This window comes from Myodes glareolus, chromosome 13, assembly GCF_982192425.1.
Source record: "Myodes glareolus chromosome 13, mMyoGla1.1, whole genome shotgun sequence".
Lineage (NCBI taxonomy): Eukaryota > Metazoa > Chordata > Mammalia > Rodentia > Cricetidae > Myodes > Myodes glareolus.
In genome coordinates, this window is record NC_142038.1 from 63,581,730 (window position 1) to 63,605,803 (window position 24,074).

A 24,074-nucleotide genomic window follows, 5' to 3' on the forward strand; every position below is an offset into this window, starting at 1 on the left:
CTAATCTTTTAATAAGATCGAATAGATATTTTTAAAAATTTGCGCATAAGCCAATTTATCTTTGTGTGAATTTTCTGTAAATAAAACTTTGCTCCAATTTTGTGGATGAGGATTGGAAAATACATTAAAAAGAAAAAAATGGAGGAAGAACTGATTGTGTGCACTGAGCTTCTAACACATTAACACTTCCTTGTATTTGCTGTGTGCTTTACATGTATTGGTTTCTTTAATTGGTCTTCACAGTAATCAATAGGTACCATCAAGTAGACACATATTACCATAAATGACAAAACCATATATAAAATTTTATTTATATGTGTGCAGAGAGTTCTGTAACTTTATCCATGGTCTCCCTGAGAAGAGTGGAGGTAAGTGGGACCCTGAAAGCAAGAAAAGAAGAACTTCTGTTCTAAAGTGGACACCTCCACCCCCTCCCTGCACCTGTGAGGGGGCTGACACCTCCACCCCCTCCCTGCACCTGTGAGGGGGCTGACACCTCCACTTCCTCCCTGCACCTGTGAGGGGGCTGACACCTCCACCCCCTCCCTGCACCTGTGAGGGGGCTGACACCTCCACCCCCTCCCTGCACCTGTGAGGGGGCTGACACCTCCACCCCCTCCCTGCACCTGTGAGGGGGCTGACACCTCCACTTCCTCCCTGCACCTGTGAGGGGGCTGACACTTCCACTTCCTCCCTGCACCTGTGGGGGCGCTAACACTGCCACACCCCCTCACTGAATCTACACCCCCCTCACTGGACCTGTAGGGGAGCTCACCCCTCTGCATCCCCTCACTGCATCTGTGGGGGAGCTAACACCTTCACTGGATCTGTGAGGGAGCTAACACTGCTGCATCTTCTCACTGCACCTGTTAGGGAGCATTTTCTGCTATGACTTGGTTGTTAAAAGCTGATCACATTGTGCAAATGCTCAGAGTTGTCTTTCTAGATTGATATCCCCAAATGTGAAGGCAACATGGAGCTGGTGTGGTGGAGGTGGGGGTAGAGATGGGGGGGGCGTAGTCTACCCTGTGAATTTATTATATAGCACCACATTTTCTCTAAGGCCCTCAGCAAAAAACAAACAAACAAAAAAAAACAACAAAAAAAACAGTATAAATTGTCACGTTGTTCAAGGTTTCACTGGCCATGTGGAGATCGGAAAGTACCGTAAGAGTGAAGAAGCTCTGGGAAATTACCATGCTGGTTCACGTGAACCCTCGAGTGAGGGGCAGGGCCTTGTTCTCTCACCTTACCCATCTGGAGCATTCAAGGCACTTGCTTCACTTATTTTGAAACACTTATCATCTGGCTTCTGTTTTTTTTTAAAAAAATACTTATTTTATGTAAGTGTATGTGTGTGTGCCTGAGTGAGTTTATGTGAACCATGAAGGTGGGTGGGTGCTTGAGGAGGCCAGAAGAGGACATCAGGCCCCCAGGAACTGGAGTTACAGGTGATTTCAGCCACAGCGTAGGTCTGCAAGAAGAGTAAGCACTCCTAACCACTGACCATCTCTCCAGGCTCCTGCTCCTGGCTTCCTCTCTGATTTTCTGACCATTCTTTTTTGGTCTCCTCCTAAGCTCCATCACACTTCACTCTGGGATCCTGAGTCTAGCTTGTCAATATCCCACACCTCTGACTCTTGTATGTTGAATCTGCATTTCAAATATAACATCCAGAATCAAACTACCAAAGATCTGGTCCAAAGGTTATTTCTTCTAGTTTTCTTTTCTTCAGAAATGGAGCAACTTTCTCCCAGTTGCTTAAGTTCTCAACGTATTTGGTGCTATAAGTAGGAATGCTAACTTAGGAAGTCCAAACCTTTTATGCCCAGGCTCTCGGTCTTATCAATAAAAGAATTTATGAAGGACACAGCAAGTCAGCAAGCAAAGTTTCTTTGCATATCCCCAAAGAAGCCTTATGAATTCCATACGGGATAAACTCAATGAAAACAGCATTAAGACCTGCTACAACAAAACCATGGGAAGACAGAGATAAAGAGAGATTCTTGGAAGTATCAAAAGAAAAGAGGGCTAATTACAACAGAAGAGCCATAAAGCTCATGGTTGATTATGCACCCAAACCTACAGAGGCCAAAAGCTAGTAGATACCTGTCCACCAAGAATTCTCTATCTGGCAAAACTGTCTTTCAGAAATGAGTGTTATAATCTATTCCCAGATGAACAAAAGCCCGGGAGTTTGCTTGTTCTACAATATGTCCTAAAGGGGAGCATCAATTTGGAATGCAAGGATATTGAACAGTAACTTGATGTGTATGAAGAAACAAAGACTTTAGTAAAGGAAACTGCATGGACAAACACATCCTTCCAAGCACAGGGATGCTATACCTGCACTGAGCTGCTGCCATGGGACTTCAAAAACTCTTGGAATTTCTTGTGCCATAGGAAGGTTTTCATTATGCTAGTGAGATAGCTCCTTGTGGGCCATCACATGCTCCCTTGCAGAATATCTGCACTGCACTTTTGCTTTTAAATAATAAAATTCCTTGCTACTTTGCTACTTGTGTGTGCCTTTTTCAGTTCTTCGGACAAGATGTTAGGAACCTGGTAATAGAGCTGGAGAGGTGGCTCAGCAGTTAAGAGCACCAGCTCTTCTTACAGAGGACCTGCTCGGTTTCTAGCCCCCAAGTCCAGGGTCTCACCACCTGTAACTCCAATCCAGCGCTGCCTTCTGGCCTCTGCAGGCACCAAGTGCTCTCACACAAATCCACATGCAGGCATACCTGCATACACATAATTAAAAACAAAAACGCACTTAAAAAAAGAACTTGGTGATCCAGACGGCAATTGCTGGTTACACCTGTGCTAGAAATAGAACATGCTGTATTTCATTTCGTAACACCATTTTTAATTTCTTGTATTACTTAAGAGACAGAGGTATAACATTGTTTATAAATATGTAGTAATTGGCACATAGTGTATGAAATGCTGTCTGCCACAAATAAAAGCTCACTATTACTAAAAGGTTTAGCTTCATACACCAGAGGAGACTTGAGTGTATAGCTGGCATACATGTGTGCACACCTTTCTTCTTGGCATCCAATCACTGGAAGGAAATGTGTTTGCCTAGAAATAATTCCATGGAAAGCAGCCACAGATTCCCCTGGGGTTCTAGACCACAAACCTGGTCTAACTGGCTTTACTCTTATATTTTGAAGGTGTACTTGCTTCTAAGCTAGAGCAGCTACACAAGAGGGCCAGGAAAATGAGATGTCAAAGAAGCCATTTTCTTAGTGCCAGAGAGCCACCCCTTGCAGCATTCCCTCTGGAGTGGTGGTACAGCGAGGCACTGGGAAGGACAAGGGCCAACCACAGGCGTTATTTGGCAACTTGGGCTCCAAAGATCAAGAGATGTAGAATATGTGTGACCTGCCTTGCATCACATGCTTCGCTGTGTCCAAGACGAAACCAGTTAGCGCTGGAAAGAGGGAACATTTTGTTAAGTAATTTGACCCATAAGCATCTGATATTTTTAATCTTTTCTTGAAAATAAAGTGAGCACACATTTACTTTTTAGTGCTCTGTGGCCTAACGATACAGTTGAAAGACAACTGCTCACTCTTGAAATAATTTCTGATATCAGACGTGCTCTCTGGAGGTGCAGGTGGATGCAGGAAGGGTTGTGCACAAATCGAAGCCTGTCCAACTCACTCAAGGACTCCTTATCCATCTGACCAGCTACCCCAAATAGCTAAGGCAGGGAGGCTGGGCAAAAGATAGTAGCCTAAAGAATAACTTAGGAATATCATCCATAACTCCACAGTTTAGACTTCCAATTTTTTTAGCATATTTTTGGTATTTTTTTTCTTAACGGAAATATGGAAACTCTTTGCCTTAGCAGTCCAACATTCCACCATGGTTCATGTTCCATATGTTTGGAACTCACCTGTTCCCCGTCTTTGAGATGATTTCATATTGTAAAAAACGTCCACTAAAATGAAGGATAAGAAAACCCCACAAGATCATAGTGTTTTAAAAAACATTTTTAATGAAGAAATAATTTCATTCCAAAATATAGACACACAATTAAATAGTTTAATCACTTCAAAATATAACATGTCCCCAGGAGGTTCCAACACACACACACACACATACGCCCGCACACACACACATACACACACAAAACAATACTCAACAGCAATATCAACAAAACAACATATTATAGTAGTTTTGTTACAATCCCAATGAATATTGTGTACTTTTTAGTGTTTCTGAATTGGTTATTTCAAATGGGGTCAAATTCAGTAGTCACAATTTAAAATGTCTTATGTTAATTAGCTTCGAGATGCAATGAATGCTTCTGATTTTTCTTTCCTTTTTTTGGTTCAAAGTAAAAATGCCCTGTCTTCCAAGGACACAGTGGAGTTCTTTGCCTGTGGTTCCTTGTGTGGAATCGAACCAAAGTGAGCGCAGCAATCAAAGGCTGCCATATTTACAAGATCTATCTACACTTAACAACCAAGAACTAATAATGGTGGGCGAAGATGGTCAAAATAAGAGCAGACACCAGTGCTAACTTAGATCGCAACAGTTTGGCTCATGCATATAAGAAAATACATAGTATATATCACACAAAGGCCACAATCTTAATGCAACTCAGTTCACATTTACTACTTACAAATGAACCTTCCCTGCCTTATTCTAGAGCATATGATAATCCATCTTCGTAATCTCCCACACGTCTCCCTCTGACCAGCCAAACTTACCCCAACTTCCATCCCGACAAACCACAACCAATTCCTGAATCCTATACAGTAGATTTCACCTACCTCCTGACCACAGTGCTGTGGGGGAGGCTTGGCGGTGCTAGACCAGTGCTCGTTCATAGGCCATCAGCTCTGATGGACATGGATGTGCAATTCATTGTGGGATAAGAAAGAACAACCCCTGTGAGATATAGTTGAATAGAACAGACAGGGTAGACGAAACCTGCTGGGTTTGCAATTAGAACAGGCCCCAAAAGTAAATTTGGAGAGCCAAGGAAAGGAATCCACCGACAATGACAAAACCCCAAAACAACACACGCCATTTTGTCTCGGTTACAGGATAGGGGTGCTTGAATCTGGTCTCAGTGCTGACGTGGAGCTAAGAGAAAGAAAAGGTGGCTGGTTAGTGAGAAATTGCTCACTGGTAGTGGTTCCAGAGAGTTCCTGCAATGGCTTTGTACGATGGAGTCTAGATCATGGGATGGAGCTGCTCAGCAATGGCAGCCCTGACAAGAGGGAAGGTTGTCGGGAGAATGGTTTCAACCTTAGACACACATTTGATACAGAAAACCAAAGAGACGACAAGGGTCAGCTCAGTCCAGTTAGTGAGATCTGATGTCGAGCTGACAGAAATGCAGGTATCTGGGATGTAGTGGTTTTCAGTACTGAGTATGAGGCACCAATGGCCACCTGCACCATCTAGAGAGGTGTGATTTCACAGAGGATGGGCAGGGGAAGAGATGAACGTTAAGACACACCAACAAAACCCGCAAAAAAAAATCCACCTGTGCAAAGACATCAGAGAACTGTGCAGTTGTGAAACTTTGGTGCTAGCCTGTGCTCAGGGAATTTTGCGAGACGGGTTTTCTCAAGAGAAATAGACAAATAACACCCAGGGACAGCACGGAGTCATCTACCGATGCCAAACAATCTCTCAGCTATCCTCAAGGCAAACGATTTTGTTTAAAAGGGCAGCCAAGGAGAAGGTTTCTGATCAAATGCAGAGGCAAGAGCATCCAACAGCCCTCTACAGACAGTCGGGCCAGAAAGTGAGTCATTAGCCACTCAATACAGACTAGGTGTATGGGGTGGGAGGAGGCTTTTGCCAGCCCAGTGAGCAAAATTAAATCTGAGGTCCACTTACAGCGTTTCTTATCTATTCTGACTACTCCGCCCCCTCCTTCAAGGCAGGGTCTCATGGATCCCAGGCTAGCCTTAAACTCACTGTGTAGCCGAGGATGACCTGAAACTCCTGATCTTCCTGCCTCCATCCCCTGAGTGCTGGGGTCATAGGCATGTGTCATCGTGCCAGGTTTATACAGCTCTGGAAGTTTGAACCCAGGGCTTTGTGTGTGTTAGGCAAGCACTCAGCCAACTGAGTTACAACCTAGCCTGGATAAGGCTTCTTTCAGCCTTTGCTGGGCAGCTCTATTCGAGACCAATGCTTACTATCTTATAACCTACTTCAGAATTGTTAGGAGGACTGATTAACACATGGATCACTAGGCTCAGGCCCAAGAGTTTCAGATTCAGTGGGTCTGGGTTGGAGTCTAGGAAACTGCATTGCTAAGACTTTTGGGTGACATGAACATTGCTGGTCTGAGGGACACGCTCAGAGAATCATTGCTCTGCGATGATGTTCCCTTCTTTCTTTTAGAAGAAAAACCCAGGCATTCCAGAGAGGCTGCTAGCTTAAGGCAGCAGGTGTCTGGCTTCTCCTTTTCCTTACACAGGAGATCTTGAAATAACCAATGACTTCTCCATTTCCCCCAGAATCACTAAAAGAGGCCCTTTGGAGGTCTCTCTACTGAGGGGCCTCGTGAAGGACCATCCCCGGGCTCTTATCCTCTTGTCTTTGACCGTTCTTTCGCACACCAGCTTCACACTGAGTGTGACATCCCAAGCCCACATGGAAGGGGCCTGTCTCCTTTCACAGGACCACACGACGCTGCATGCAGAACGACAGGCGGCCAGGTAAGGCAATCGACATTCAGAAAGCAAAGCGGGTGAAGGTCTGCAAGCGCACTTGAAGCCCATACATTTAAAGCTGAAGGCCTCGGAACTAGCCGATGAGGGGACTCGTCAATGAGCAGTGCTGGGTAAGACATGCTTCCTAAGGGTACACTGTGGGGAGCGAGACCTGGAGGAGTGTGCAGAGAACGGGAGTCCGTGGGGGGTCTTATGGCACCTGTGGTTTATAAACAGCTTTAGTAACGAGTATTTTAAAACAAGTTCACAGTTTTTAGGAAGATCTGTGCTGATTTTAAAAACTAGATTCTATATCATTTGAATGTTTTTTCTCTCTCTTTCTCTTTAATATGATATCTATTTGGAAAAGTATTTACATTAAATTCTATGGCTGACTCATTAGAGTATCTTGAAGGAAAACAACCCGAAGTTGGAGATAAGCCCTCAAGAACCCATTACTCCTGGTGGTAGGTTTAAGTCATTTTTCAGAGGGACTTGGAGACCTGGGCAGGCCAAGGACCCTTCTTGGCTTCTGGGTTCTGAGTCTGGACACTCAGAAACCAAATCCTATTGCGGGTTGTTGTTTTCTTCCCCTTCAATTGCTGTGTGTGTGTGTGGGGGGGGGAGTGTGTAGTATATAATAAGACGATGGTCTTTGCTAAAATCTCAAAAAATCCAGAAACGAAACTTCTAGCTACAAACAGTATTAATATTGTCATTGTAAACTGAATGGGTTCAATATTGTGTGCAAAGGTTTAAAACGCTCATACATACTACTGTCCAGTGTAACAGCAGCAGGCTCTCAGCCGCTGGATGTTTGCTCTGAACCAGGGATGAGCCATGTTACAGGAGATGGAGCTGATAAATTGTCTAGGAACAGAAGTCTTGCCCCCCCACCCCCCCTCTAAAACACACACCTATGAACTACAAATCTTGGAACAGAAAGCTAGCTGCACTACAGGCATCAGAACACAGCTTTAGGGGAGGGGGTTGCTGGAGGTGCTGGAGGTGGAGGCTCCTCTCTCCGAGCGAGCGAGGGTGAGGCTGCTGCCACGCTGCTGTCTTCCTCCTCTTTGCAAGTGCAGCTCTCTCCGTCACCGGATGCCATGTGACTTTCATCATCTGTCTGACTATAGCTTGCCTGGGAATAAGGAGTGTGTAATTTTTTTTAAACAGGTGAAAACTGTTTCTAAATTAGGGCTAAGTAGCTTAGAGTCCCCCACCTTGCCCTTACACACACAGGCACGCGCGCTTGTGCGTGCGCGCGCACACACATACACACACACACACACACACACACACACACACACTCACTGTATTTTCTTCCTATGAAAATCAGGGACCAATGTCTTGGACACTGTGTGTCTTCTGGAAGAGATTCTGTGGAGTTCTCTTAATTGAGCCTCCTCTTAAGGGATCCCTGGGGTACTCCTGAGGCTCATGAAGCATTCAAGGCACCCAGTGGCTTACAAACAGGCCCATAGTCTGCCTTGAACACAGGAAGAGTCTTCCTGTTCCTTAGGTTCCATGTTCTGCTCTTATTCATGAAAAATTCTGCCTTGGTGGCTGGTTGACTGATGCCAAGCCAGTGAACTTGATTCAGGACCCTTGCGTAAGAGAGGCATGTACTTTGGGATAATTTTGGTATTGCTGTATAGTCAGAAAGTCCAAACAAAATATACTAATCATACAGGTCATTCTTAAATTGCAACTGTATTGACCCCATTGTAAACCTCATAGTAGGTTAAAAGGAGTTAAAGGTGAAATGTTACTATTTTTTGTAGTGCCCTGTAAGATTTTAAATGCATTTTGCCCAACTGGCTGATTTAGCCACAGGCTGGTTTGTGTTTAGGCTCCTTCAGAATTCCATCTAATCAGAATATCCCGGCAGTAAATGACAGAGGGCACACCTGTTTTAAATTCTCACTACTAGATTTCCAAGAAAGTAAAAAAAGTTGCTTTTAGGTAAAAAAGAACCTGATCTATTTTTTTGTTTGTTTGTTTGTTTTTCGAGACAGGGTTTCTCTGTAGTTTTGGAGCCTGTCCTGGAACTAGCTCTTGTAGACCAGGCTGGCCTTGAACTCACAGAGATCCACCTGTCTCTGCCTTCCGAGTGTAAAGGTGTGCGCTACCATCACCCTGTTTACCTGATCTAATTTTTATGTGTGTTCATAGCAAGGCTATTTTATTACTTTAAAACAATGAATGCTTTTTTTTCCTAAGAACAAGTCCCTAATGTCCAAATAAGACACAGAACAAAAACAATTAAATTGTTGGAGCGAAGAGAAAGAAAATGCTATTAAGGAACAACCTTTTCTTCTGTGACTAGAAGTGCTATAACCAGAGTGGATATTTTCAGAAACAGTTCCCAGGACCCTTTCCCGCTGTAGTCACTGTGAATTAGGAGAGGGTTCGCTGTGAATCAGGAGAGGGTGTGAGTGCAAGGGAGGGTAAACAGAGTGTAGCTGGAGAGGCTCTTCCTACAGCTCAGGTCTGTCCCATTAATGCAGTCTTACTGACTTGATGTGAACCTGGTGGTGCAGCGAGACTGCTTGTAGCATTTAACCTACTGTGTATCCACTGCTCCTCGAAATGCTGCTGAAGAAATACGTTCATTCCTAAAATTAGCAACTAGGGTCGGCAGAGTGCGTTATCAGCTATCTTGTAGACTCATCTGATTCCACAATTGAGAAGCATTATGTAACTACACTATACACAAGTCCTTTGGCCAGGCCAGCCTGACTGCTGTAAGCAGTGCACTAACTTAGGTTGTAATGAGGGACCACCAAATGGTCATTGACTAGAACTAGAGAAGCCATCTAGACTTAAGGGACAGTGGGTCCCACCATCATTGCAGGAAGCTGAGTCCTGACTTGTTTATAAAAGTTGAAATAACGAAGTTGTTCTGAGTCCCATGGCCCTGCTCCAGCTCTGTGGGACTGTCGCAGCTCCCCAGTACTGCGTGGGAGCTGGAGCATGTGGAGGTATGCATATATGTGCATGCGCACAGCTAGGTACGATGGGTCAAGTTCTTTGAACTTGTGGATATGCCACACGTCCACCTCCTGGATGTGAGGTAGGCATAATATCCTGATGTACAGAGGAAAGTGAAACTCATAAAGGATTAATAATTTCTTTAAATTATGCTAAGTTTTGGTGAGATTCGTATTTCAAATGGTTCTAATAAAATGCAGAACTTGAGACTTAGATCACGACACTCAAGTGATGTTGACGGTCAAAAGTACCAACCAGAATTGCAATGATAAAGAAAAAATGACTTGAGAATTGGGCCCATTATTAGGTAAATCTTTAGAGTGGAATGAAATAACCTAAATGACATCTTGAGTTAGCTTTTACCACACTGAAATCCCCAGTGGATTTGAATTAGTCAACCTCAAAACACAAGGCTGCAGGGTTTTCCCCCTTTGGCTGTGTTTTCCCTGGTTACAGTGCACACAGATGTTTTTTTGGGGGGACTAAGGAGCTGAAATCCAGAGGTGCTGAAGTAGCTTGGCCTTTTCCTTCTTGGATGACATTACTGATGTGGCCACAGAGAATCTGGTGCACCTCAGGAGCTGTGGAAGTTTCTGTGACAACTGCCCTAAACAACGAGTAAAATGTCTACTCCAGGGATGCCTAGGGGATTTACACAGGACTGTAATGGGTTCTGTGCTTGAGTTGCCACTCTGAGGGCAGCAGGGAGGGCTGACATTACATCACAAGGAGAGAGCGCCTGCGAAGTCAGGCTAAGTCATCACAGCCTACTGTGTCCATGCCTCCTCCCACACAGCAGGTACTTACTTGAGAGGAGAGTGAGAAAGGGTATTGCATTCAACCTTGCAAGCTGACCTGTGGGTGACAAAGGACACAAACAAGAAAGGTGACATATCAAGTCTGTGAGGCAGTCAAGCTGGTGAATTATGTGGCTGGAGGCCATGCACAGAGACACACAGAGAGGGACAGAGTCCAGAGAACGACAGAGGCATTCCATCTAGCCAGTCGCCTCCAGCTTACACAGCCTTTGAAGGGAACCACTCCACCATGCTCCAGGATACGCACTGAGGGAGAGCACGTGGGCCCTTCCCCTTCTCTTTCCCTTGACATCATCAAGCACAGAAAGGCAAGGGGAGAGAGAGGGAGGAACCGGGGATTTCCTTAACATGGCAGAACTTCCGATAGATCTTGTTAATAGAACCCCTTTACTTTGTTCACGTAACATTAACTAATAATTCATAAAGAATCTAATATTTGTTAGATTTAGGATAAAAGTCACCTAAAAATGTACCAGTACAGTTACTCTTGTCACTAAACCCCAGAAACTGAAGACAAGCTTGAAGAACAGGGCCTGACAGACAACTCCAATAGGCCAACTCGGACGTTGATGATCCAGCCACGTCTCTCTGCTCCATGAGCCAACCCATGTGAGATGTGTACAGGACACCACCCCTTAGGCTTCCCAGAGACTCCCAGCCAGCTCCGTACAAGGCTAGCTTCTCTCCAGGGATGAGTCTCAGAAGTCACCAAGACTGCACACTCACCGCAGTTTTGTAATCGGGTGAACATATTGGTAGGTGGCACAGGAGCATGGCCCTACGCTCTAATTATTATTACTCTTCCTTTTGAATGGCTGTTTTCAGTTTCTCAAAGGCAGGCGCTAGGATGAAAATGTTAAGCAGCACTACGTTCAGGTGAACTTGGGCATTGGTTTCCCTGGTGCCGCAGTCCTCTTGGGAACCATTCAAGGCTCACTCTGTACATAACACAGAAGCCAGACCCAGTTGACGCTTACTGATTCTCTGTCCTTCACTGACAGAGCGAGAGAGGGCCATGGTGACAGAGCTTGTGTGGCCATTAGACAAAAGATCTGATGGGCTTGAGGCTAGCTGATCTCTACCAGAAAAACATCCCTGTGTCCTCCAGGGTCCAACTATACACCCGAGGAGAAGCAGGCAGTGGATATCCCTGAGGGACAAACTCATTACTGTTGGCAATAGTCAGTAATGCTATTATTCTTAGTTGCAGGAGCTATGCTCTGTGAATTCCCCGATGGGTTAGTACACTTCGGCCTCTTTCGGATCTACCTATCTGCACCTTGCTGTACGGGGGCTTGCAGGTCCCTCATTGTTTCTCGGTAGGTTTTGTCACCTTTGCACTTACGTCTGACGTGATGCAGGCAACGAGGAAGTCAGAGACAGTTCAGGGGAGGAAGTGGATTGGCGTTTATTCATTTTTCTTGTGCTATGTGTTCTTTATATAATCATCACTATTTTCAGCTTTTTATTTGATATGTGGGCTTCTATCTTTAGATATATTTGCATATGTGTGTATGCACGTATGCATGTGTGTATGCATGTATTGGTACAAGCATATGGAAGCCCAAGGTTGATGTTGGGGGTCTTCCTCTGTTGTTCTCTGTCTTGTTCATTGAGGTCTTCTAACTGAACTCAGAGCTCACTGATTAGACTAGTCTGGTTAGCATGCTGGCTCCAGGGAGCCCCTGCTTTTACCTTCTGATTGTTGGGATTATAGGCTGGGCAGCTATGCCTACTAGATTCTGGAAACCCAAACTCTATCCTTCACACTTGCTCTGCAAGTTCCTTATCCATGGAACCATCTCCCCAGGTCCCTACATTTTAACTTAGGAGAGAAAGAAAAAAACAAAACAAAACAAGAAACCCTCTAACAATCCTGATGTGTTTGTATTGGTTGCCACTATCAGTCTGCCAACATCACAAAGGCCCTTTTCATGGTCCACATCAGAATCTGGAAGAATAGATAGCTACAAGAGACATTTAACATTACTATATGGGATGCATGGACTGAGGAATACCACCAGAATGTTCTGGAAAAGTAGAGAAGAAACAGGAAGGGAGGCCTGTATTTCCGGGGAGTGGGAAGGACCCATTGTGGAGGACTGTGGAGGGGCAGGGATGCGGCTGCCTCCGGTACCTGGAAGGCTTCGTCCTTCAGCTTCTGTTTCAGGTACTCCTCCATCTGCAGCTCCGTCTCCAGCTGTCGCACAGACTCATGTTCGTAGTTCTCATCCTCGGGTTGGACGTAAGAATCCCCATCTTCCGGGACGCTGGGAAAACAGAAGAGGTGTTTGGGAGGAGTCTTACCAGGGGAGAATGGGTGGAATTCCTGTGTCCTTTTTCGCTTCCTTCCTTGATGTGTTTTTCCTGAGCCCCCCCAATTCACTTTCATGTCTTCCTTGACTCAAAGGAAAATGAAAAACAAAACTACAGTAACAACAACAACAAAAAAAGTCTGAAGTTTGGAGAAATATGTGATTAAAATGTCTTTAATTTAAGCAAATTGAGTGAGGAAGTCATTGGCCACTTATGTTTTTATGGGGCATACAGGAACAATAGCCCTTAAAATGTTCTATAGTCTTAAACAAGGCAAATTTGTCTTTAGAGGTAATGTCTAGGTTCCCAACATGAGATTTTCTTCTTTCCTTTCTGAAAGGCGAGTGAGCCCTCTAGTGAAAAAATGTTTAAGGAAATGTGTGCATGATTTAACTCTCTTTGTGTTGTACCACATCCATGTTTAAACACTACACACACACACACACACACACACACACACACTCGAGCATGGGCACACATATATAAGCACCCTTCATGGTACAATAAACCTTATAATACCAGTAATTTGATACCAGAATATTGCACCCATAGCTCTTGACCTTACAAATTTTTATTAGCCCTGGAGCTGAAAAATCCATTTTCATTGTTTACTTCCATGACAAAATAAGCAAATAAGATTGACCTCATCTAGTAAAAGTAATGGGCAGACAAAGCCTATTCCTCCCATGTGTAAAGGCCTTATAGGGCTGAGCACAGGTTCACAATCTAAATCAAACTATACTCTTGGAGCTAAAACAGTACTTTTTTTTTTTAAGGCAATGCTGACAGTAAAACACCCTCCAACGTGAAAAGATGGTTTAAAGAGAGGTTTTAGGGATGGACATTAAATACCATTGCCCGTGCTTATCTGTGGGACATATTATTTTTGGAGGTTTAGGGTCAACCTAAAACAGTCTGTGAGACTTCTACGAACTCTCCATTTTCAGCTACCAGATTATTTGCTGGAAGCTGGTGCCGGTCCCTGGCAACCAAGGGAGAGCAGGTCAGAAGTTGGGAGGCCTTTCATAGTCTTGAGTTTTAGGACTGGGGTAAGAATGCGTTCGATAACTATTACAAAATGCATGATAATAAAAAGATACATATTTTTATATTTACTAGGAAAAAAATCTCTCAATTAGCCACTTTGAATAATATATCAAGAGTTCTTGATTTTATAGGAAAGGACAAGAAAACAAACTAAAAATAGAACCAGTTGGACTGCCATTTGCAATGATGTTGTAGCTATTTATTCTGCTCTTCCAGGCCGCTGTTACACAGCTGGCTTTCAGGACAGATCTCTTTATAACTCTGTAACTTCTGGTTTTCACTCATTACTTAGGACGAGAGCCAAGACACCAGGACTTCTGGTTAGCTTCATCACAGGGTCTGTAAAGCAGCCTGTTTATTTTGTAGACTAGCTTGAAGTACTTCTCACATTAAGCCTTATCCTTGTCATGATTTTAGTGCTTCGGCTCTTGCCCACATTTATCAGAATGCTAGCCCCCAACACGCCACTTCCTTCTCTCCCTTCTTCCTACTTTGTTCCTTTCCATGCTGGGCTCTTCAGCTAGGTCCCTAATTTGCCCTTATATCTTAGCTTTGGTTTCCTCTGCTGATGGAGGTTCATGGCAAGCCTAGGGGGAGCATCACAATGCTGCTGGCTTTGGTCAATAACACAGACCTAATCAGCCAGCTCTCCGTAAGGGTGTTTGGTTAGGAGTCACACATTCTTGGATACTGTTAGGAATGCTAATTCTTAGTCTTTAGCATAAGCAGTCTTCTTTCTTCCTTCCTTCCTTCCTTCCTTCCTTCCTTCCTTCCTTCCTTCCTTCCTTCCTTCCTTCCTTTCTTTTTCTATGAATGAGCAAACCTGTCAGGAATAGGCTGTGTTTGATCCTCTGAATGACAGCCAACAGACTCTTCTCTTATTGGCTGTCTTAAGTGGGAAACTACCAGCTAAGCAACACCATCTTTGGCAAATGGGTCGGACTGCAATTCTGGAAGTCTGGCTGTTCTGAACTCTGTACCATTACTCTGCAGGAACACCACTCTAGCAGCCAAGGATTACTGCAACCACAGGGGCTGCGAGAGCCACGATTCCTGCTTAAAGAGTCCTTGCTTCAGTCACACATACTCTAGGCAACTCCCAGAGGCTTTGGAAGACTCCATTCTATGAACTCCTAACACTAAATAGCTCTGCTCAACTGACAACAGTGTTGGCTCGGGATGGGACGGGAGCAATCTGTCCCATGACTCAGCAAAAACTCAATGCAATGTGAGGGTCATGATTGGCTCATAAGTAAAGTTTGAGAGAAATGTATGTACACATGTGCACGTGCGTGTGTGCGTGTGTGTGTGTGTGTGTGTGTGTGTGTGTAGTCTTTCTTGTTATGGTCATCCGGAAGATAGCTCTCTTGGTCATTATCCCAATAAATGCTTTTCCTGAACGGTCTTTTCCCTGCTTATGGTTCTGCCATAGGAAGGATGACTGTGTTTGTTGCGTGAAGATCCCAGCCCCATAATGGTAGCAATAATAGAGGTGGCTAAGAGATGGAGGAAGTCACCAGGAGCCGAGGCTCTTGAGGAGCTACAGAAAACGGCCAAGGGCAGGATGTGGAAGCATCGAGAAGACGAGAGACAGTGAAGAAACTGGAATTATGGGAGATGAGAATCTGAAGAGCTGTGAAGAGATGGCAGGAGTCACCCCTCGGAGAACTATAACTTGAGAGAGCTGTCATGGGTCAAAATTGGAGGGCTCTGACTTCAAGTCCAGGAAGTACCACCATAGCCCCTGAGCATTGGTAGGTAAGACCAGAGTTACAAGACTCTGAATCGGAAAGTGTAGTGCCTTTAGTTCTCAAGGCTTAGAGCCACAGGCTTTGGAATTTGTAAGACAAGCCCTGAGCCTCTGGAACTCAGGTGATAGGCAGTTGCCCCTTGCCCATCTATGACTTCTGTTCGTAGGGAGGAAAGTAATTCCCGGCTGTTTGTGATAACAGCCTCTGTAAATGGTTTCTGCAGGACTTTATACATATTTAATGAGCCAATGAAACTGGGTTCCTTTATAAAGAGATTCCATGTGTTTAATGACTATCCGACGCCATTCTAGCCTCACCACTGTCCCCTAAGTAGTAAATTCAGGAGACACGATGACTTCTCTTCCAAGTGGCATATGTGGCCTGGGAGAATGCTTTCCCTCTTATTGACAACAAGTGACTTGAGACTTAGGGTTTTGCTTCTACTTTTACCATGATGCAAATGTGGTATGCATTTACCAGAGACCACACTTCAGTTTTGAATTAGTATCGTCCCCAAACAAGCAATAAGTGTATTACACTGTTTTGTGATTTGGCATCATCAATAAGTTGCAGCCCTCTGTCAGTCACAGGGGTTAGAGGGCTCATGCTTGATTGACACCCTAGAGTGTGCTGCCTGAATTGCTAGTCCACAGCATACTATGGCTTAGTTGTATTAGGTAAGTTTTTGACTTCCAGGAAGTTTACTGGAGTATGTCTTCAACAGAATTTGAGGGCCATCCGTGTCCAGTGTGTCAGGTGAGTCAGGATTTCATTAAGTACTCATTGTTTACATTACTGATACTCTCTGGAAATCCAGAGTCAGAAGGAAGAGCCCCCAGAACCAAACTTAAACGCAGCACTCTCTGCCTCTTCTGGCAGAACGGGGAACGGCACCCTTTCCGGTTTTGTTTTGCTTTGTTTTTTAACTTCTTAGAGGTCACCTACAAATTGCCCTCTGACTGAGAAAATGCCTCCAAGAACAAGATACTCACATGTCGCCGTGCATGGTACTTGCAGCTCCACCATGGATGTACCCAGGTTTTCGGGCGTGGATTTGGGCTAGAAAAGCCTTTTCAGAGGTTGGTGATGGAACCAGACCTTCAAACTGAGTTCTTGCAAATTCAGAATCCACAGTACTTTCTGTTTCACTCGCCACCTCTGGTGGGCAGTGGAAAACACAGAGAGTGACCCCTTAGAAAGCTTAAGACCCAGAACTAAAGGCCCAGACTCCCCAGGAAGCTCAGGGCCTGGAAACAATTTCCCAGGTTCCACATGCAGTAAAGTCAGGGTATCAGACACCAATCTTTCTTTTTTTTTTCCCCTAAAATGAGAGCTGGTACTGAAATGAATTAACTATAAGATAGTTTTGCACACAGCATTTTCTTTCTTTATTCAGGGCTGGAGCGGTAACTCGGTGATTAAGGGCACTTTCTGCTGTTGTCGAAGACCGAGCCCCATTCCCAGCACCCATGTCGGGAGGCTCACAATCACCCACAGCCAAAGCTGCCGGGAAGTAGAAACCCTCGTCTGGCCTCCGCATAGACAAAGCACCTGCACAGGCCCACATATGCACACACACATGTGCAGACACACACACACGCAAGTTTAAAAATTCCTTTTAAATGTTAAAAATCTCACTTTGCATTTGACTATGAGCAGGTTTCCCAGAGGGACCCCGAGCATAAGGACCCTTCCACAACAAACCCACAAGGGACGGGCCCCCAAAACGCACCTGAGTTCAGCTCTTTCACCAGCGAGGACATAGTGTTAGTGATGGAATCTGCGGCTACCAGCAAGTCATTCCTTAAATTCCTTCTTGAACCTTCAATAAAGAGGCAGCAATTTAAAAATGATGCAGCCTTTCCTTCCCCACCAGCTCTATGTTGCTCGTCTGCCAGCTCCTCTGAAGACCTACAGCAGCAACAGGCGCTTTGGTTTCTTCCCTGAATGGGGGAAAAAAAGCAAACTGGCCCCGAGGGAAAAGACCTGGAGAATGACGAGGTTTGTAGATTCTTTATTCCAACTGGGAGGTTTTGAAAATGAAAGGGATCCCATTGATAAGGCATGGCGACCTGGCACAAGCTTTGGTACTCGCCATTTTTCAGAAGGTGTGGGCACCCTATTGAGCACAACCCACATTGCCAGGAGAATTGCAGTTTTCAAACATCTCTTGTGGTCCCAGCTGTTACCTGGCGCCTGCCCTCAGAGCACACTGGTGCCTGCCCTCTGCCAGCACAGGCTCTGCCCCCTAGTGGGGTTTTTGGAGATCTCTGGTTCAGGACTGATACGGTTTGAGACTGGGACACCATATACTGAAAGCTCCCAGAGAGTGCAAAAGGGTTGAGGATTTTTGCTACTGCTCTTAAGATACTGGGCAGAGGAATGTCTAGTAACCTTGAGCTGGACTTTTACTGCTGGAAGGTAATCCATGGTAGAAAAGATTATTCTTACATAGCAGGCATGGTAAGGGCTAAATGGATATTTTTAGGGTGGCATGGGAGTGGGTAAGGTGAAGATGGAGCTAAGCATTAATCACCATGATATCTTTGGAAGAAAAGGTTGGAGATTCCAAATGTGCCACTTACAAAATAGTTACATAGCATGAGTGTCTTGTGGGCCAGGGGCTGTCTGTAGGTGACATACCATTGTCATTTCTCACAAAGTACCATTAAATGAGTAAAGCAATAAATATATTTAAACTAGAAAATCAAAGAGACTAGGTAAAAAATCTGCACCAGCAGATTTAACATACTGTAGGTCTTTAAAATCTGATTTAGATGAAGGACACTTTCCTTGTAAAGATTGAAAAAAAGAAACATATACTGTGAATTACATAGGTAGCTCTTGTATGGTATTCACGCTTAGATGAGCCTTGATATGGAGCCTCCACTTTCCATCACAGAAGCAAGCAGTCTGCTGGCTTTGCCCACTGAAATGTGTTAACATTTTATCCCCATACACGATGGATGAGAGGGTTTGTTTTCACACATGGTTGCTGTCCTTAGACTCGGCTGATAAAAATACTACTAGGCAAATGATGATTCTGGTTAAAATGTCTATTTCTGAGGACATTAGTGAGGTGGCACATCTTCCCTCTGTTGGCAATTTATGCTTCTCTTGTCTTCTAATTCCTGTCATCTGTTTTGTTAGGGAGGCAAACCTCCATAGTTTATGCATAGCTGAAGTTGTGAAATTTGATTGGCACACACACCAATAGGAATCCTTGGACTCTATTATTTAGTTTCTGTCTTTGATTTAAAATATCCAGTCAAATGTTTTTCTTTCCTATGTCATCAATTGACAACTGGAAGGATATTCATAATATATTTCTAATTTAAAGAAAATAGAGATTGTAGACAAAGGTATAATTTGTGTGAAGGAAGACGAGTCTATGAGCCGTATACACACATGTGCATAGCTACTTATACATAAAAAATATGATGGGAAGAGTCCATACATTAGTTATGGTCACTTCTAGCAGTGAAATTTGCCTGATTGGAAAGACTTACTGGAGGAGGATTTCTTAATAGCTATAAACTTGTAAAATGATAGAAAGAGAAAGACTAAAATCACTTAGTTTGGGATGCCTATGATGGTTAGTAGTACTTTTCAATCAGACAAAAATCTAGAATCACCCCAGAAATGGACCACTAGGCACACCCGTGGAAGAGTATCCAGATTAATTCAGCCTCCAAGAATGTTTGTGAGGAATTATCTTGATTTTTTTAAAAGATGATTTGGGAAGACCCATCTTAATAGTTGGAACCATCCCCTGGGAAGGGGATCCTAGGATGTATGAAGTGGAGAGAGTGGCGTGACACCAGCACACACGTGTCCCGCTGCCTGCTTCCTGACTGTGGCCAGGCTGTGACCAGTGGCTTCACGCTCCTGACGCCTGCCTTGACTGCCCCACCTTGACCTGTGAGATAAAATAAATGCTTTATCTCTTCTGCTGTTTTTGTCAAATTATTTATCTATCAGTGGGAGCAGAAAGGGAGACGGGGGTCCTCTGTGGAAAAGGCTGGTCGCCAGCTCTCCCTTTTCTACTGAGGGTAGCCTTAGCCTTGGATCCCTGATTACAGATGCCAGGATCCAACTCTCTAGAGCATCTCAATGATGACTTCTCCTTCATCAGCTCAAAGTTGGGATTGTTTGATCTCTGTCTTGACTTTGATGATGACATGGAATAAGAGTATCAGGATGGACTGAAGTTGTAAAGAAGTTCTGAGACTCCAAGATTTACTGAAAGTGGAGTAGGGCAAGAGAAGATGAAAGAAGACTGAATGGGGGAAGCAAGGAAGAGCAGTGGAGTGGCTTTCTCAGATGCATAGGCCAGGCAGGCTCTGACCCAAGATATAGGACACCCTAGCAGAAATGTCCCACCCGCAATCTGTAGGACACATGCGGCTCAGGACAGCCATGAACACAGCACAATCCCAAACCACAAACTTATATGAAACATTATGAGGTTTCCTTTGTAACTTGACTTTTCAAGTATAAATTTTGTAGAGGACAAATGTGGCCCTGAGAAGCCGAAAGGTTGGACGCTCCTGTGAGCGTCCACGTGTGGCTGTGATGAGTCTTGATGGCCTCCTGCTCAATGGATCTTGGTGACGTGTTTGCCAGGCACAAGCAGAACACAGGAAAGGAGAGACTACTTACTTTGTGCAAAGGCCTCTTGCACATCTCCCCCTACCCCAGTGAGGGAGTCCTGAGGGGTGTGCGTTGGGGTGGAGCAGGCAGATGCTGACCGGATGGGCATGGGAATGGGCCTGCTGACGGTGTGGCTGGGGGAGGAGCGAGGGGAGCCTGCCCCCTGGGTCTGCAGAAACAAGACACATCATTAGTTTGCTTTCACAAGAAAAGCCCATAAGCCTTCTCTAAAGTCTCAAGTCCCATGTTAAAAACAGTGAGAACAACATTCCAGAATATGAGCAAATCTCAGGAAACCAAGGAGGCTATCTTAAACCTAGCTGCATGTGTAGATTAATCTAGCAAGCCATCATACATAATCTGAAGTTTGTGTTCATATTGATTGTTCTACAATATGTAGTCCGTCCTCGCTATGAAGCTGTTATTAAACAGATAATTGCAAGGTGTGCATATTTCTCTAGGAAGCATGTCTACATAGAATAAAAGACACAAAGGAGAAAGTTTTCCCCATGAACTAGGAGACTCTCTGGTACAGATGTGGTACATCAGTTCCCTAATATCCAGCCTGCTTTGTCTTTGTCTTTAGGTACAACTCAGAGCATGTCTTATAATAATTCATATTGTCTCAAATAATTGCATTGAGATGTACGCTGCTTAATCTCTGCTTTACATTAAAAGTTGACATTGTGACATTACTCTGCAAATGAGTGATCTGAATGGGGAAGAAGAAAAAGAAATATTGGTGTCTTTTATTCTTTTCTCCACTAATTGATTTTAGCTGGTGGTTTTGCATATGTACGTTGTCATGCCAGGTTCAACCCCAGGGAACACGTCTGCCTCCCAAGTGTCTATCATGTTTTCAAGATGAAAACATTCAAAGTGTTTTCTTTTGGCTTTTTTAAAATATATATTTTTTTATTTTTTGAAATATAATATAATTATATTATCTGCCCTCCTTTTCCTTTCTCCAGTCCTTCCCATGTACTCTCCCACCCTTGTCTCGCTCAAATTCACGGCCTCTTTCCAGATGATCAGCACACAGCTGTCATTTGCGGTCATCCTACCATACAGAATAGTGCCAGAGCGTCTGCCTCTTGCCTAACTGCGTCTTGGTACTCAACCTTCAATGTTTCTCCATCATGTCCTTTGCTCTACTGTCCCCAGATTCTCATTCTTCTTTCCATTTCTTTGCACCTGCTTTTTTATGTTTCCTATATGGGCAAACTTACATAAGGTTTATCTTTTTGTACCCAACTTACTTTATTTAACATGTGTCTAACATATGATTTTCAGTTCTACCCCTGTTGTTGCAATGGCAGGATTTCTGTGAGCTGAATCATATTCCACTACAACACACACACACACTCACTACAATTTTTTTTTTATCCATTCATGATCTAATGGTCACTTTTGACTTAAGCATGGGAGTGTAGATATCTCTTCAATATACTGACTTCATTTCCTTTGGGTAATTCACTCAGGGGTATTGCTGAGTCACAAGACAGCTCTAACCTACTATTTTCTATAATGCTGTACTAACGTAGATTCCTGCCAACAGTGTTCTCTTCTCTCTACAGCCTTGCCCACACTTGTCAGCTTTTGTCCTTTTTATAATAGTCATTCTTTCTATAATAGTCAGGAGGAGGCGCTGTCTCATTGAGGTTTTGATTTGCAAGAGTTGTGGTCTCTAATTTTTGGTTACTGCTTTCTGAGGGAACACCCTTTTCTTTAGACATTTGAGAAAGCGGTAGTTTAGCAGAAGAGTGATAATAGCAAGATTTAAAAAGAAGTAGAAAGAAAAAAGAGTAGGAAACAGCTAGGACACTCATTTCTGCGTTGAGATCTTTGGCAAGAGACCTTTAATTGTAATGCTTTGTTTTTACAATGAGGTCCTCGGAAACAGACTCCTGGTTCCAATAATTAGTAGGAAAGGAAGAAAGTCAAGCATGCATGTAGAACATGCAGGGAGACCCTGGAGTACACACGGAGCCGACCATGCACTCTTAGCGGTTCCCTCCCAGGCTGTTGACTTTGGCTAGCCATGGTAGGAACTCTTTTTTTTCCAGAAAAATCCAGAGAGCAATTGCCTACCTGCTCTTAGACCGGCAGCATGAAAGCACTGCTCTGGAATATTCTGTTTAGACTTTTGTTTGGGCTCGGCTGCTTGCAGTTAAACATCCCACCCCCACCACACACACGCACACACCATTGCTTTAAAATGCCATGCTGTTAGCTCTCCAGGGCTCAGCAGCATTACATAACTGTCAAATCTCTGAAGCGAAGAGAACACAGAAACAAAAACAAGGCAAAGCAGAGCACAGCCCAGAACTCATGTGCTGCCCCATGGGCTGTGGATTCTCTGTACACTTGTAACAGTACCTGTTTGCAATGGTCTGTCCAGGCATGGGGAGGAGGACTCAGGTGGTGATGCTTTTGCCTGCTTTCCTCAGCCTGCTCAAAGAGAGGCCTGGGCTTCCCAGAAAACAGCATCTCAGCCGGTTCTCTGACACCTGTTGTGTCTGAGATAACCCTGCATTTCGAGCTCCCATGTCAATGAGAAGCAACTTCTCTGTGGAACTGAGCATTCTCCTGCCCAAATGGTTTTAACTACAACCCGTGGATCTCTCCCCATGACCCGGGAAGGGGGCATCATCACTCTAGGTGTGCAGCCGGGGATCCCAGGGCTCTGAGAGTGGAAACAATCGCCCTGGGGGAGACAGAGACAGTAGCTCGGCCCATGGCGGAGCCCAGAGACTCTGAGTCCTCTGGGCTGCGGAACTCTTTAAGAACCATGGCTGGTGGAGTGTTCATCATAGAAACAGATGTTGGTCAGGTGCCTTGGGGGTGCCTAGGGCTGGCTGGCCCTATTGGGCATCCTGTCCAAGATAGGGCTTAGGAAGAATTTCTGAGCTTTTCTTGTCTGTCTTCAGTACCAAAAGACTTCAGTCATGGGGGGATTTGTGACTAGGGGTGGGAAGAGAAGGGAGGTGGTGGAAAATAGGCTTCCCTTGGCTGTCCAGCATGGGTCACCAGTTCAACCCTAAGAAGCCAGATCTTTTTAGTTGTAAAGTTCACACACACACACACACACACACACACACACACACACACACACGACTCCATTTTTTTTGTATGCTTTTTTACAGGGTATAGAGCACTTTATCACACACACTTCTGTTTTGTTTTTCTAATATAGTAAAAAAAAAGATAGTACTGTATTTGAATAGCAGTTTGAAATCTCTTAAGCACTTTAACCCGCTTACAAGTCAATGAGGTGTTATCATTCTCATCCAGCAGGTAAACACACTGAGGCTCAGAGAAGATAACTGACATATTCAAGATCTCCATAGTAACAAGATGCAGAGGTAAACTTAGATTATAAGTTTGGAGCTTTCCCCTAACAACCCAGGGTCTTCTCAAGATGTGACCAGCACCACACGCTTCCAGCTCGATTTTATTGGTTTTGGAAATTTTAGCAACTAAAGGCTGAAAGCCTCCACTATGACCACAGTATAGTGTTCTGGGCCTATGGCAGGGCAGGTAACATATTTTCCTTGTTGGGTGGTGGAGAGGTGTGGGTGCCCAGTGGCTAGAGGGCCTTTGGGCTGTCAGCCAGGTCTATAATTTCTTATCTGCAAATGGGTCTAGCAGACACACATTTCACTGTGAATTTGACCCCAATAGGAGTTGAGACAATTGGTTTAGGTACATCATGTTACTCTTCAAAAGCCTGAAAGAAAAATGAAGAATTCTGCAACATGCCTACACCCAGTGCTCTCAGCTATGGTGATATGGCCACACTG

General features: G+C 44.3%; 1 protein-coding gene across 13 annotated transcripts in view; it reads right to left on the reverse strand.

The window, feature by feature from the left end:
* Positions 1-3,983: 3,983 nt before the first annotated feature.
* The window catches only part of Dtna (dystrobrevin alpha), a 373,587-nt gene continuing 353,496 nt past the window's right edge, over positions 3,984-24,074 (reverse strand). For 8 of the 13 annotated variants that reach the window (XM_085700061.2, XM_085700062.2, XM_085700067.2 and 5 more), the window contains 5 exons: positions 20,281-20,440; positions 17,351-17,440; positions 16,611-16,776; positions 12,642-12,774; positions 3,984-5,103 (listed from right to left, as the gene is read on the reverse strand). In XM_085700061.2, the coding sequence (XP_085556187.2) occupies positions 4,963-5,103; positions 12,642-12,774; positions 16,611-16,776; positions 17,351-17,440; positions 20,281-20,440 (690 nt within the window). In that variant the 3' untranslated portion in view covers positions 3,984-4,962. Of the gene's footprint in view, positions 7,834-10,493; positions 10,542-12,641; positions 12,775-16,610; positions 16,777-17,350; positions 17,441-20,280; positions 20,441-24,074 lie in introns of all 13 variants that reach the window. The other 5 variants (XM_048442652.3, XM_048442651.3, XM_048442644.3 and 2 more) reach the window with 2 other exon arrangements.